This window comes from Piliocolobus tephrosceles, chromosome 12 (genome assembly GCF_002776525.5).
Source record: "Piliocolobus tephrosceles isolate RC106 chromosome 12, ASM277652v3, whole genome shotgun sequence".
NCBI lineage: Eukaryota > Metazoa > Chordata > Mammalia > Primates > Cercopithecidae > Piliocolobus > Piliocolobus tephrosceles.
Genome location: NC_045445.1, coordinates 18,698,575 through 18,713,518, shown reverse-complemented (window position 1 = coordinate 18,713,518; position 14,944 = coordinate 18,698,575). Strand labels below are relative to the sequence as shown.

Here is a 14,944-nt window from a genome sequence, read left to right as displayed (position 1 = left end):
ATGTGATGTTCTGGGCCACTACCACAGGCAGGCAGATTCTTTGCTCGTTGCAACTGGAGGCTCCCTGATGCGTCAGATTCTGAAGTGTCAACCATGTGACCTTTTCACCATCATCTCCCCAATGTCTAGGAGAGAACCAGCACTAGAGAACCCTCAAGAAACATTTGTTGAATGAAGAAAACATTATGAGTGTCTGAGGATTAATTTAAGCTCCTGACGGGACATGATTGGTGTTCCAACAAAGTGGCTTTTAAAAGTCTTCAGAATAAAGGAATTACAGAAACATATCGCTCTTGTGGCCAGGGAAAGCAATCTCCCCAGACACAACTGTCAAGGCCACAAGGAATGTCAGATATCAGTTATCTCAGGATTGCCCTTTTCCAGAGATATTACAAATGAGGCCCCAAGAAGGGAAAGACACATCGTAGGTCATAGGCAGCTAGGACTGGAACAGAGTCTAGAAGCCAAATGTCCAGCCTGCCTGCTGCTAAAGGGCTGCTCCTTGCCCAGACCCAGGAGCCTCAAGCATTTGGGGTGAGAGCCTCTCTGCTTACTGAGTGCAGTATTTCGGCAAATGCACCCTCACTGGTGCTTCCACTCTATGGGTGCTTCCACTCTATTTTTCTAGCACAAAATACGGTTTGGCAAGTTGAGAAATGTTTGCCCCCTTATTCAGTATTATACGTGAGATAACAGCCTTATAGAGACAGAATAGTCATGTAAATATACTATATCAGACCAGTTCTACGAAACAACTCCCTTTTACATAGAGGGATACATTTTTAACATTTGATATGTAACATTATATATGCATATATACACACATATATGTATATATGTGTGTGTGAGATCATGTGAATGCCTTTTTCTTTATACATGTCTTTTAAAGATCCTGAGGAACTGTTTGCTTTCAGCAGGCAAGGCCAGCAAAACCCCTTTTCTTTCCTACCTCAGTCTTATATCAACTGTCTAGTGATAGAGGCAGGGGCAGAGAAACTCTAGGCAGACAAACGTGTGTCCCTGGTGGAACACCACCTTCGAGCTGAAAAGCCTGAAGCAAGAACTACTGGGGGAACCCGCTCCCAATATTTCAGTGTAGCTTCCTACTATTTTCCGTAAGTGTCGGCCGGCTGAGAAGTAAAGTGAGACAGTACAAAGAGAGGAATTTTACAGCTGGGCTGCCAGAGGTTTCATTACATATTGGTAGGACCGTGATGCCCACCTGAGTCTCAGACCAGCAAGTTTTTATTAAGGGTTTCAAAAGGGGAGGGGTGTAAGAACAGAGAGTAGGTACAAAGATCACATGCTTCAAGGAGCAAAAAGCAGAACGACTGACAAGGGTCTAAAAAAGATCACATACTTCTGAGGGAACAGGACAAAGGACAAAAGCAGAACCACTGATAAGGGTCCAACAAAGATCACAGGGCAAAGGGCAAAAACAGAACCACTGATAAGGGTCTATGTTTAGCGGTGCACGTATTGTCTTGGTAAAATCTTAAACAACAGAAAACAGGGTTTGAGAGCAGAGAACTGGTCTGACCACAAATTTACCAGGGCAGAGTTTTCCCAACCCTAGTAAGCCTGAGGGTTCTGCAGGAGGCCAGGGCTTATCTCAGTCCTTATCTCAACTGCACAAGATAGACATTCCCAGAGCAGCCATTTATAGACCTCCCCCAAGGAATGCATTCTTTTCCCAGGGTATTAATATTAATATTCCTTACTAGGAAAAGAATTTAGCAATATCTTTCCTACTTTCAAGTCCATTTATAGGCTCTCTGCAAGAAGAAAAATATGGCTCTTTTTGCCCAAACCTGCAGACAGTCAGACCTTATGGTTGTCTTCCCTTGTTTCATAAAAATTGCTGTTTTTCTGTTCTTTTTCAAGGTGCACTGATTTCATGTTGTTCAAACACACATGTTTTATAATCAATTTGTACAGTTAACATAATTATCACAGTGGTCCTGAGGTGACGTACATCCTCAGCATACGAAGATAACAGGATTAAGAGATTAAAGACAGACAAAAGAAATTATAAACATATTATTTGGGAACTGATAAATGTCCATATTAAGATGAAATCTTCACAATTTATGTTCTTCTGCCATGGCTCCAGCTGGTCCCTCCATTTGGGGTCCTGTAACAGAGAACTTCTATCCCTGTTTGGCCGCTCTCTGACAATTGGTTCTTTCTGAATAATGTATTTTTAACAATTGAATGTTGCCTTTTCCAAAACTACCTAAGGCCGGCCCCACCCCCAATCCCATGCCTACAAAGACCCCAGAGTCAGCCAGCAGAGATTAGAAGCATCTGGACGTGGGGGAGAGGTGACTTAACTTCAGAGATGACGGCTGGACGTCGGGGAGAGGCAATTTGATTTCAGAGGATAGAGACAGAGAGGCAACTTGACTTCAGGGGAGAGCAACCTGCCCTTCCCATTCCCTTGTCAGCTCCCGTCTATGATGAGAGCCACTTTCATCACTCAATAAAAGTCTCTGCATTCACCATCCTTCAATTCATCTGCATGACGTCGTTCTTCTTGGGCACTGGACAAGAATTTGTGACCCACCAAGTGTGGGTTCCTAAAAAGGAGGTCACACTGGCCCTTTGCCCTTGTTGACAGAGAACAGCCACCCCACACAATGAGGCAAAGGTCCCATTGAGCTGATAACACACTGCTGTCTGTGGATGGTGGAGCTAAGAGAGCACTGTAACATTCCCTCTGGGGCCTTGGGGTCACAGGCATTCTTACCTGGATGCAGCCATGGGGCCTGCATGGAGTTTGCTCCTGCCAGTGCCAAAGCAGCTGGCCAGTCCCCACACTCACTTACCTATGTGCTCCCTCTCATGAGGGATGGGGTGCGGCAGCCCCAAGGAAACAGAGTTTGCTCCTGTTGGTACCAAAGCGTCTGGCTGGTTAGCACAATCATTTGCCCACGACCTCCCTCCCACGAGGGGTTGAGCATGGCAGGCTGAGTAAACAGGGCACCACTGTCACGAGTGAAGGGGTTAAGAAAATACCCTGCATCATAAACTTAGTCCTTAGGGATCTTGATCACCTTTCCCTCCCACCACATGACACCATTTCTTTCCATTGATGACATTATGCTGATTTGGCAGGACCTAGCAACTTCCCTAGACACACTGGTAACATACTGACATGACAACTGAAGTCTCAATTCACACAAAAATATCAGGGGCCTTTTAACGTAGTGAAATATTTAGTGGTCAAGTGCTCAGAGGCATGTCAACATAGCACTTAACAGGTGAACAGCAAGTTGGTACATCTCACCCTTCCTGCCACACAAAGTGGACACAAACAATAGTGGGTCTCCTTAGGTTCTGTTGGTGGTAATGTGTACCTCATTGGGATTGCGTCTGTGACTTATCTGCTAATGACTGGAAAATCCACTAGTTTTAAATTTGGCCTAGTACAGAAAAAAGCTCTCTGAACCCATGCCTATGGCTCAAAGGGGGCTTCCTTATGAACAGTTGTCTCAAAAACAAACAATCAAAGAATCCCTAGGGCTGGTTTCCTTACTGGTCTTTGTTTATACTGGGCTGGCAGCAACTGTATTAGTTTTCTATTGCCACATAACAAATTACCCCAATTTGAGCAGCCTAAAACAACACACATTTATTATCCACATTTCTGCAAGTCGAGACCAGGAAGCCTCAACCGACCTCTCTGCCGAGTGTCTCCCAAGGCCAACTCAGAATGTCAGGCCGGCTGGGTGCTGATGTGGAGCCTGTGGAATAATCCACTTCTAAGCTTATACACGTTATTGCTCATTTAGATCTAGTTCCTTAAGGTGGTAGGAAAGTGGTTCCTGTTTTTTGGCTGGTTGTCATCCAGGGACTGCTCTAAATGCCTAGAACCACCCTATACCTTCTCAGGAACACGACATTATCCTCGAAGCGGGACTGCTGTATCACATCCTTCTTGTGCTTCGACTCTCCTACCTTTTCTGCTCCTTATAAGGAAAATACTCTGCTTTTCAAGGATTCCCCTGTGAGGGTCAGGCCCACTCACACCACCTCCATGTCTCAAGGTCAGCTGACTTGAGACCTTAATTAGCCAGCAAAATTCAACCACAGCAGTATTTGGATTAGTGTTTGATCGAGTATACAGGAGATGGGAGTCTGGGGAGTCTGGGAAACAGACTACAGCTATCTCAGTCAGCTTGAGCTGCTATCACAGAATACCACAGACTGGGTGGCTTCATCACCAGACATTTCTTTCTCATGGTTCTGGAGGCTAGAAGTCCAAGATCAGGGTGCCAGCATGCTCAAACTCTGGTAGGCATCCCCTCCCTGGCTTGCAGTCATCCACCTTGCTGTATCCTCACATGTTGAAGAGGCACGAAAGAAGAAATTCTCTTTTCTCTAATTGTACGGGCACTAATTTCATCATAGGGACCAACCATCATGTCCACATCTAGACTTAATAACCTTCCAAAGGTAATTAGGATTCACATAAAAGGTGGACCTAAAAAGGGTCCACCTCGAAATATCATCCCAATGGGATTTAAGATTTAATCCTATGAATTCCCAGAGGACACAAATATTCAGTCCATCCATAATGCCTGCCTACCACACAAGCCAGAAATGAACAGCTGCATTACAAAAGGCCCAACTGGGATATCCCTGAAGGACAGTGGTGAAGGGAAATCCTCCCAGAGAAAAGAACTTTGAGTAGTGCACCTGTGTAGAGGAGCGATGGCCAGACCTATGAGTATGTATCCATATATAGGCGGTGTCTCATTTATTAGCTGAATGATCAGGGACTTTGAAGACACATGATTGGAAATTTGTGACAAAGAAGTCTGGGGAAAAATATATGGAGAGACCTGCCCAATTGAACATTCAATGTGAAGATATTTGGGGCTCATGAGAGTTCTCAGCAAAGGGTAACCTCAGCAGAGCAGAACTGTAATAATCTGATGGATAAGATACCTATTATCTAGACATCAATCAGCCTCTATCTCCCACACTTGTGTCAAAACCACACGGGCTCACAAAGTGATGAAGATGACAGGGATAGAGATTACGCTGCAGTAGCACGGACTTCCACTCACCAAGGCCGACCTGACTACAGCTGATAGAGCCATGAGACAGACAAGGGTCCCTGGCGAAATCCCGCCTTCAAGCCTAAAACGGCATGAAGGTTGAAAAATCGGACTACTGGTCCTGAATGAAACCAGCGACCCAGAGGAAGAACTGCCACTGTTTGCTCGCCATTTCCCAACTGATTATTTCTTAAGAATGCCCACATACGCACAGGGGCAATGGGGTGGAGCCACAGGAAGTTTGCGCCTTGGGCAGGGGTGGTTGTGGGGAGCCTGGTCTCTTGACTTCCTGTGTGGTGGCCTGAAATCAATCTGTGAGGTGGAGGCCTGCTAGTAGGACTCCCTCTCGCTTTGCTGAGAGTTTTTTTCCTTCCTTTTTCTCCTTTTCACCCAATAAATTCCGCTACTCGTCCTTCGATGTGTCCGCGAATGTAATCTTTCCAGGTCACGTGGCAAGAACTCAGTTTTAGTTGAACTAAGGAGCAAAATTCTGCAACATAGTCATTGCTGAGTGTACAATCTGCCAGAAACAGAGAGCAACACTGAGCCTCTTATATGACACTTGTCTCCAGAGTTAGCCAGCTACCATATGGCAGGTGATTACATTGGACCACTTCCATTATGGAAGGGACAGGGCTGTGTTCTTACAGAAATAGACACTTATTCTGAATACAGATCTTCATTCTCACACACAGTACTTTGAGAAAATCAACACTTGTACACTTAGAAAAATAGCTTATTTACCATTCTGGTATTCCACACAGTATCACCTCCAAACAAGGCACTCACTTCACAGAAAATAAAGTGCAGCAATGGGCCCATGCTCATGGGAAATCACTGGTCTTATTCTTTATATTCTCCTATCCCCCTTGTTCTTTTTTTTTCTTTTAGAGATGGTGCTATATTTCCCACACTAGTCTTTAACACCAGCTCAGCCTCCCAAAGTGTGCCCCATTATCTTAAAGTGACTGGATAAACAGAACAATGGAATGGCCTTGTGGATCTCAGTTATAGTACTAGCTAGGTGGCAATCCTTGCAGGTCTGAAAAATTGCTTTCAGGAAGCAGTGTTTGCTGTTTATCTGCATCCAACATAGTTTGCTTTCTCTCCCATAGTCAAGATTCATGGGTCCTAGAATCACGGAGTATAACTTGGAGAATCTCTACTCACTATTCACACCAGTGGTCCAACAGCAAAAATGCTTCCTATCATTCTGACTTTTGGCTCTGCTGAACTAGAAGTCTTAGTTAGAAAGGAAGAAATGCTTTCGCCAAGGGACACAACAGTGATTCTGTTGAAAAGAAATTGATACTGCCTGCTGGCCACTTTAGTCTCTTCATCACTTTCCATCTAGAGGTAAAGGAGGGGATCATCTACTACCTGGCGGTGATGAATCTGATGATCAAAGGGGGATTAATTGCACTACACCAGGGGCTAAAAAGGAGTATGTCTCCTCTGTCTAGATAGCTTCTTAGTCCTCCCATGTTTTTTGATTACATTTAATGAAAAATTACAGTAACCCTATCCAGGCAGGATATCTAATTGTCCAGACTGTTCAGTAATGAAGGTCTGAGTCATCCTGCCTGGCCAAACACCAAGATGAGCTGACATGCTATCTCAGGGCAAAGGGAATGAGAAATGGGTAGTGAAAGAAGGCAATTATAAATACCAGCTACAAAAATGTGAGCTACTGCAGAAATCAGGAATGTAATACTAAATACCTTGGTAAGTTATTAACTCATCCCCCTCGTCACGCGGAAGAACAAAGCAACAAACAACAAAAGCACAGCATTTACTAACAGAGATTTATAAAACTTTAAAAGCTCCATCTTTTTTGCCTAGCTTCTGGAAGGGAATTCTCTTCACTTCAGAATTATAGGGAGCTTCAGCAATAACCTGTTCCATCCTACAGCGTGTGTTCTTGTTTCTCCTTGGTCTTTGCACTAGCGCAATTTTTTTTTTCTCATGTGCTTAACTTTTCTGAGATGCCGGGGGAATCTATTTCTTTAAGCACCTTCTCGAGTTGCTGAATTAAGACGACTTTTTTAAACCTGAAATTAAAGAGGTATTCCATTCACCAGAAGATACCTACAGCATCTATGAGATGTAAGAGCGAGTAGTAGATACAAAATAGAGTTTACAATCTACAGGCAAATCGAAAATGCATCCTCACGGAAAGATACAAACTAGAAAAATACAAAGTGAGTCAACTGAGGGCCCATGCATACTTCCAGATTATGATAAATTTCGAAGGCTCCATGGCATTGGAAGAAAGTGTTAGAATAAGATAATATCAACGGAAATGCCTGTGGAAATAGAATGAACTATGATTGAAGGCGAGGGATTAGGAAGAACAAGGCATGATTTGCTCCTGCCCCTGTCCCAAATTGGGCGCAAGCGCTTAAAACAATAGAAGAGTTCCTTTTTGTACTCACCTTGCTGCTTCCTTGATGGCAAATTGAACAAATTGTCCCTTGACTTTCATACATCCTTGTACTTCTTCAAGCAAAATGAAAATTCTTTCATAATCTGAAGATATTTAAAAACATTAGTATTTCTCCAATTATGAAAATGAAATACACCTCAACCTTAGTGCATCCATTACCACAGTATACATTTTTCATAGACTCCAATGTTATATAGTGTTTGTGTTTTGAATGCTTAAATCACAACACCTGTATATTACTAGGGAAACCATTGTGAAAACTAACAAAGGAAAACAAAACACTTAATCAGATGTATGAGAAATTTTCAGTGAAATTAAACAGAAGCCATGCTAAATTATATACAGATCCAATTCAGCCAAACAATGAGCTCAAGAGGCAGCTAAATTCTGTTCTAAATCATAGAATGAGAGACTTCTCATACTTTCATTGATAGACATTCTTGCACTACTTACTTCGCCCAAACCTTTGAACTTCTTTCATTAATTGATATTTTATATTGTCATTAATTTTCTTTATCATGGCAGGAGACATTTGTGGTGTATTTGGCACAGTTTCCACTGAAGGCATTCCTGTGACTGGTGGGTCACCTGCAGAGACACTGTAGTTTTTGATGTCTACCACAAATTCATTACTATCAGGTTTGTAAAGCAGCTCATCTTTGCTGAGACTAGTGAAGTCGTAAGAGAAAATATCCAATGCGTTGTGTGGCATACGATCTCCTGTCATATTTATAAGCTCTGGTGGAGCGGAATTTGACAAGAAGCCATCAGGAGGAGTTTGACCGTTTTCCATCTCCTCCTCCGGGATGTCATGAATAACAGCAGTATCTGGAATCCAAATGAAAAAGTTAAGCTGTGAGGTAAGTGCATTATGTCGCCCCCACAAGTATATTCCTCTAATGCTCAGTTTCTAGGAACTTATCTCATAAAGCAGGAGGATATGCCAGGGGCAATCTGAGATCCCTCAACCCTAGCTCAAGAAAGACAATACAACAAAACTGCCTTCTCCCCTGCATGACACTATGCATGCATATAGAGGCCAAGTTGGACAGTACAACCAATATACGAACATACACAGATCCCTGGTACTCCTGGATGAAATACCAGCTCCTGACAGATTAATACGCTCTGGTGGAACCATTGACAAGGAGTTATCAGATGCTTTTTGGCCATTTTTCATCTTCTCCTCATGGACATTGTGAGTGGCTGTGGCATCTGGAAATAAAATGAAGAGGTTGAGTTGTGAGGTAAATCCATAATGACAACCCCACAGGTATATCCCACTGATGCTCAGTTTCTAGGAAATTATCCCCTAAAGAACTAGGATATGCCAGGTGGCAATCAGATAGCCCTAAAATTAAGGGGAGAAAGGATAATACTACAAAGCCCCCTTCTTCCCTTGGTGACACTATGAATGCATATGGAAAAAAGTTAGGACAGTACCACTTAAAAGCCAACATGTACAGATCCATGGTACTCATAGCTGTAATACCAGCTCCTGCCATAATAATAAGCCCTGATGCAACAGCTGACAAGAAGTTATGAGGTGCTGGTTGGCCTTTTTGCATCTTCTCTTCACGGACATTGTGAGTGATGGTAGCATCTGGAAACCAAATGAACATGTTGAGCTGTGAGGTAAGTGAATTATGTCAGCCCGACAGGTATATCCCTCTGATGTTATGTTTCTAGGAAATTATTTCATAAAACAGTAGAGGATATGCCAGCTGATGATCTGAGACATCTCAAATTGAGCTCACGAAAGATAATACCACAAAACTACACTACACATTCATATGGAAACCAAGTAGGACAGTACAACTAGTAAACAGACATACACAGATCCCTGGGATTCATGGCCGGAATACCAGCTCCTGCCAAATTAGTAAGCCCTGGTGGAACAGTGGCCCTCAAGTATCAGGTGTTGATTGGCTGTTTTTATAGTCTTTTCACCGACATTGTGACTGATGGTAGCATCTGCAAATCTAATGAAGAGGTTGAGCTGTGAGGAAAGTGCATTACGTCATCCCCATTGGTATATCCCTCTGATGCCCAATTTCTAGGAAATTATTCCACAAAGCAGGAGGACATGCCAGGTGGCGATCTGAAAAACCCTTAAGTTGAGCTCACAAAAGATAATACAACAAAACCACCTTCTCCCCTTCATGACACTATGCATGCATATGGAAACCAAGGAGGACAGTCCAACTCATAAGTGAACATACACAGATCATTGGTACTCATGGCTGGAATACCAGCTCCTGCCATATTAATAAGCCCTGGTGGAATAGCTGACAAGACGTTATTAGGTGCTGGTTGGCCATCTTCCATCTTCTCTTCATGGACATTGTGAGTGACAGTGGCATCTAGAAACCAAAACAAGAGGTCAAGCTGTGGGGTAAGTGCATTACGTGAACAACACGAGTGTATCCCTTTCATGCTCAGTTTTCAGGACATTATCTCATAATGCAGAAGGATACCCCAGGTGGCGATCTGTGACCCCCTCAAATTGAGATCACGAAAGATAATACGATAAAACCACCTTCTTTGACTTATGACACTGCATGCATATGGAAACCAAGTAGAAACTACTAGTAAACATACACTGATCCTTGGTACTCATGGGTGGAATATCAGCTCCTGACAGATTAATAAGCCCTGGTGTAATGGCTGACAAAAAGTTATCAGGTGCTGGTTGGCCATTATTTATCTTCTCTTCACAGCCATTGTGAGTGACTGTAGTATCTGCAAATCAAATGAAGAGGTTGAGCTCTGAGGTAAGCACATTATATCAACCCCACACAGGTATATCCGTCTGATGCTCAAGTTCTAAGAAATTATTTCATAAAGAAGGAGAGGATGTGCCAGATGGCAACCTGAGACCACTCAAATTGAGCTCAGGAAAGAAAGTACAACCAACCCACCTTCTTCCCTTGATGACACTACGTATGCATGTGAAAACCAAGTAGGACAATTCAACTTACAAGCAAACATACACAGATCCTTGGTACTTAGGGAAGAAATACCATCAGCTTCCATATTAATAATCCCTGGTAGAACTATTGACAAGACATTATCAGGTACTGATTGGCCATTTTGCATCTTCTCTTCACGGACATTGGGAGTGGCAGAGGCATCAGGAAAATATAAAAGGTTTAAAATTTGGAAAGAAATAAAACTGTCATTATTCACAGATGATATTGTTCTGTCCCTAGAAAATGTAAAAGAATAAAATCTTTACAGTTAATAAGCAAATTTAGTCAAGTCACTAAATATTAGAAAAGCCACTGGTATTTCTTTATAATTAACACCAAAAAATAGTTAGAATATGAAATTTCATATGTCATTAATAATAGTACCAAAAACATAAAATATTTAGGAATAAATCGAATCAAGATGTGCTAGAGCACTACATAAAAATTACAAAACATCACTGAGGGAAATTCAAGACTACAGTAAATGGAGAAAAAACATTCTTTCCATGGAATGGAATACATTATTAAGAGGCTTTATTGTTAATTCTCCTAGAATGATAATAGCAATGTTATTTAAAATTCCACAAAGTAAAAACAAAAATATCCAAAAATTGACAAGCTGATAATGTTCTTTAAAAAGAATATGCACATTTAAGATTTGGAAAAACACAAGACAATCTTTAAGATATAGAAGTGGCTGGGTGCGATGGCTAACACCTGAAATCCCAGCACTTTGGGAGGCCGAGGCGGGCGGATCACGAGGTCAGGAGTTCAAGACCAGCCTGGCCAACATGGTGAAACCCCATCTCTACTAAAAATATAAAAATTAGCTGGACATGGTGGCAGGTTCCTGTAATCCCAGCTACTCGGGAGGCTGAGGCAGGAGAATCGCTTGAACCTGGGAGGCTGAATTTGCAGTGAGTCGAGATCACGCCATTGCACTCCAGCCTGGGAAACAAAAGCAAAACTCCATCTGAAGGAAAAAAGAAAGAAAGAAGAAATAGAAGTAAGTTGGTACATATACACTATTAAATATAAGATTTACTATAAAGGTAGAGTGATTAAAACAGTGTGATATTGGAGCAATGACAGGCAAATACACCAAGGGAAGAGGACACAGAGGCCAGAAATAATTTGGAAATACAAAATAGCTAGATTTACCACAGGAGAGCTCCTGGAAATCACTGTGGAAAGGACAGTGATTTTAATAAATGCACTTGATAAATGTGACAAATGCAGGGATAATACAAACCTTTAATCTTACTTCACCCCACTCCAAAAACTCTATTGAAGATGGATAGACAATCTAGTAAACACTTAAGATATTATCTTCACAAATATAGAATAGGCAAAGATGTTTTTAACGAGGATAAAAAAGCATTAACCATAAAGAATGAATTGTTTGCCAGGCACGGTGGCTCACACCTGTAATTCCAGCACTTTGGGAGGCTGAGGTGGGCAGATCACTTGAGGTCAGGAGTTTGAGACCAGCCTGACCAACATGGAGAAACCCCGTCTCTACTAAAAATACAAAACGAGCTGGGCGTGGTGGTGGGCGCCTGTAATCCCATCGGGAAGCTGGGGCAGGAGAACGGCTTGAACACGGGAGGCGGAGGTTGCAGTGAGCTGAGATTGCGCCATTGCACTCCAGCATGGGCAACAAGAGCAAAACTCCATCTCAAAAATAAATAAATAAATAAATAAATAAATAAATAAGAATGAATTGTTGAATTACACATAATTAAATGGAAAACTTCTGTTCCTCAAAAGACACTATTAAGACAATGAAAAAACGAAGTATATTTGTAGATTATATATTATACAGTATATATGTATAGATTATACATATAATATATATTAATTACACACACACATATATATACACATCTGTATATACATCTGACAACAACTGAGTGGAATCCAGAATATATCCAGAACTACAAATCAATTTTTAAAAAGCAAACATCTCAATAAAATCTGGGGGGAAAGCTGAATATGCATGTCATAAGAGTCATACTCAAATAGCTAATAAACACCTCAGATATACCTGGTCTCTGACTTTACTCCATTCCATGAAAATTCATTTGAGATGAATGGGAGATCTAGAAGAATATTTAGAATATTATCATGGCATTGGGTGAGGCAGAGATGTTTCTTAAAATAATAAAAAGGACTAGCCATAAATAATGCACTGATTAATAAAATTAAGAGAATCTGTTCATCTACAACACATTATTAAGATAGTGTAAAAGCAAAACAGATTTGTAGAAGATACTAAAATTGTATACATATTTGAATATATGTACATATATGCCTGTGTATAACTGAAATCCAGAATATATGTAAACCACAAATCCATTTTTAAAATACAAACACCTCAATAAAATTTGGGAGAAAAGACCTGAAAAGGAACTTCCGAAAAGCTGTAGTTAAATGACCAATAAACGTATAAAAAGGTACTCAAAAAAAAAAAATCAATAAATAGCTGGGCGTGGTGGCTCATGCCTGTGATCCCAGCACTTTGGGAGCCCAAGGGGGTGGATCACTTGAGCCCAGGAGTTGGAGAACAGCCTGGGCAACTTGGTGAAACCCCGTCTCTACCAAAAACACAAAGATTAGCCGGGCTTGGTGGCGTGCACTTATACTCCCAGCTACTGGGGAGACTGAGGGAAGACAATCAATTGAGTCCCGGGATCACGTGCAGTGAGCCGAGATCATGCCACTGCACTCCAGCCTGGGCGACAGAGTGACACCCCGTCTCAAAAGACAAAAATCAATAAATAAAAACAGTATTTTTAGAACAATGGTGCCCAATCTCATTAATCAGCAGAGAAATGCAAGTGTAGACATGAGGAGAGATCACTGCACACCCATCAGAGTGGCTGGAATGAAAGAGTAACGGTACAGGGATTGAGTGAAAGTGGCACAGCTGGAACCTTCCAGTATTTCTGAACCCCGATTTCCACACAGACACCCAAGGCCACGGCCCAAAGGTCAGACAGAACCCCGAAGAGCTCCTTCAGGACTGAGATCAACCAACCGAGAAAAAGCACCCCACCCTAGGGCAAGACAGAACTCCCAAGTTCTGGTGGCCTGCCTCATGACTGACACAGAGCTCCCTAAGTCCCACCATAGGCTTAGAGAATCCAAAGAACAGCACCCCACCGTCCCGTGGCACCGGGAGAGAGAACCCACAGATAATATTATTTTAAAAGCCAGCACCAAGAGAAAGCATCCGGTAAGCGTCCACATCAGGGGTAAACAGATCCAAAGAAAAGCGAACACATCCCAGCTGAGAACGAGCGACATCCAAGGACAAATGCGCCCTACGGCCGACATCAGCACCCAAGGAAGACTCCCTTGCGGGCTGAGATAAAGCCCGGATGGAGAGTAACCCCACAGGGCGACGGTCATGCATCCAGAGAACAGCCAGCCCCACCCCAGCTCCTGAGCACAGACAGAGTCCCCAAGGCAGAGTCCCCACTCAGGGCTGTGACCCAACGGGGAAGAAACACCCCCAAACCCGAGTCTGACACAGGCAACCAAGGCAGGGTCCCCATACCCGGGCTCAGGTCATTTCAGCAGGAAAAGTCCCTCATATCACCGAGAGGGAGCCCCCAAGAAAAGCCCCATGGCCCCACAACATATCCGAGACAAGGTGCCCAAGGAAAACGCTCCCCCACGGCTGACACAGGCACCCGCGGTGGTGTCTCCAGAGCGGAACCACATCACGCAGGGAGCCATAGGACACACCCGACACCGGATGCAGTGCACCCAGAAAAGCCACTTTCGGGGGTGAAATTAAAACATTCAGAGAAAAACTACCACACTCACAGTCCTTAAGTCCTGACCTTGCCGGAGGAGCGGTGGCAGGACCTCACAAAATGACAGCGAAAAGTGCCACTGCACTCCCCCTTGGGTGACAGAGGCAAGCCATAGTCAGACCCTGTCTGTACAAACATAGTCAGACCCTGGCGGAACTTTCTAGAAACCTGAGAGTTGTGGGAAATGTGCCCCCTAGGGCACCTGTGAATGATGTGCACGGGACGCGTCTCACCAGAAGCACCAATCCCTTATAGCCCAAGGGGGATGGAAGGGAAGCTGTCGGTCACCACTTGTCCTGCCCCAGCTGAACACTGGGAACATGTTGGGGGCGCCAGAGTCCCGAGGTGAAGCCTCCTACTTTGTAGGACCACAGGAGCCAGCCAGGAGAACCAGGAATCACAGTTCTCCCATTCGCTGACTCTGACGCCCTCTACAGTCGGCCTTCAGTAACAACTGCACAGCTACATAGGGAGAGGAACGCACAAAACTTTTCTCACACAGCGGGATGAAATCGCCTGGGTAACATAGTCAGACCCTGGCTGTACAAAACAGCCAATCAACCAAAAACAAAAAGAAAAACACAAAAATTGGCTAGGAGTGGTGGCACGCACCTGTGGCCCCAACTACTCAGAAAG

General features: G+C 43.2%; 1 protein-coding gene across 1 annotated transcript; it reads right to left on the bottom strand.

The window, feature by feature from the left end:
- Positions 1-7,009: 7,009 nt before the first annotated feature.
- On the bottom strand, positions 7,010-13,902 carry LOC111531526 (sarcoma antigen 1-like). Its single transcript, XM_023198812.1, is given in 10 exon segments — positions 7,010-7,056; positions 7,059-7,117; positions 7,502-7,595; positions 7,966-8,340; positions 8,587-8,723; positions 8,971-9,115; positions 9,735-9,875; positions 10,114-10,254; positions 10,506-10,652; positions 13,707-13,902. Coding segments are annotated over 10 exon segments (1,482 nt in total).
- Positions 13,903-14,944: the final 1,042 nt, after the last annotated feature.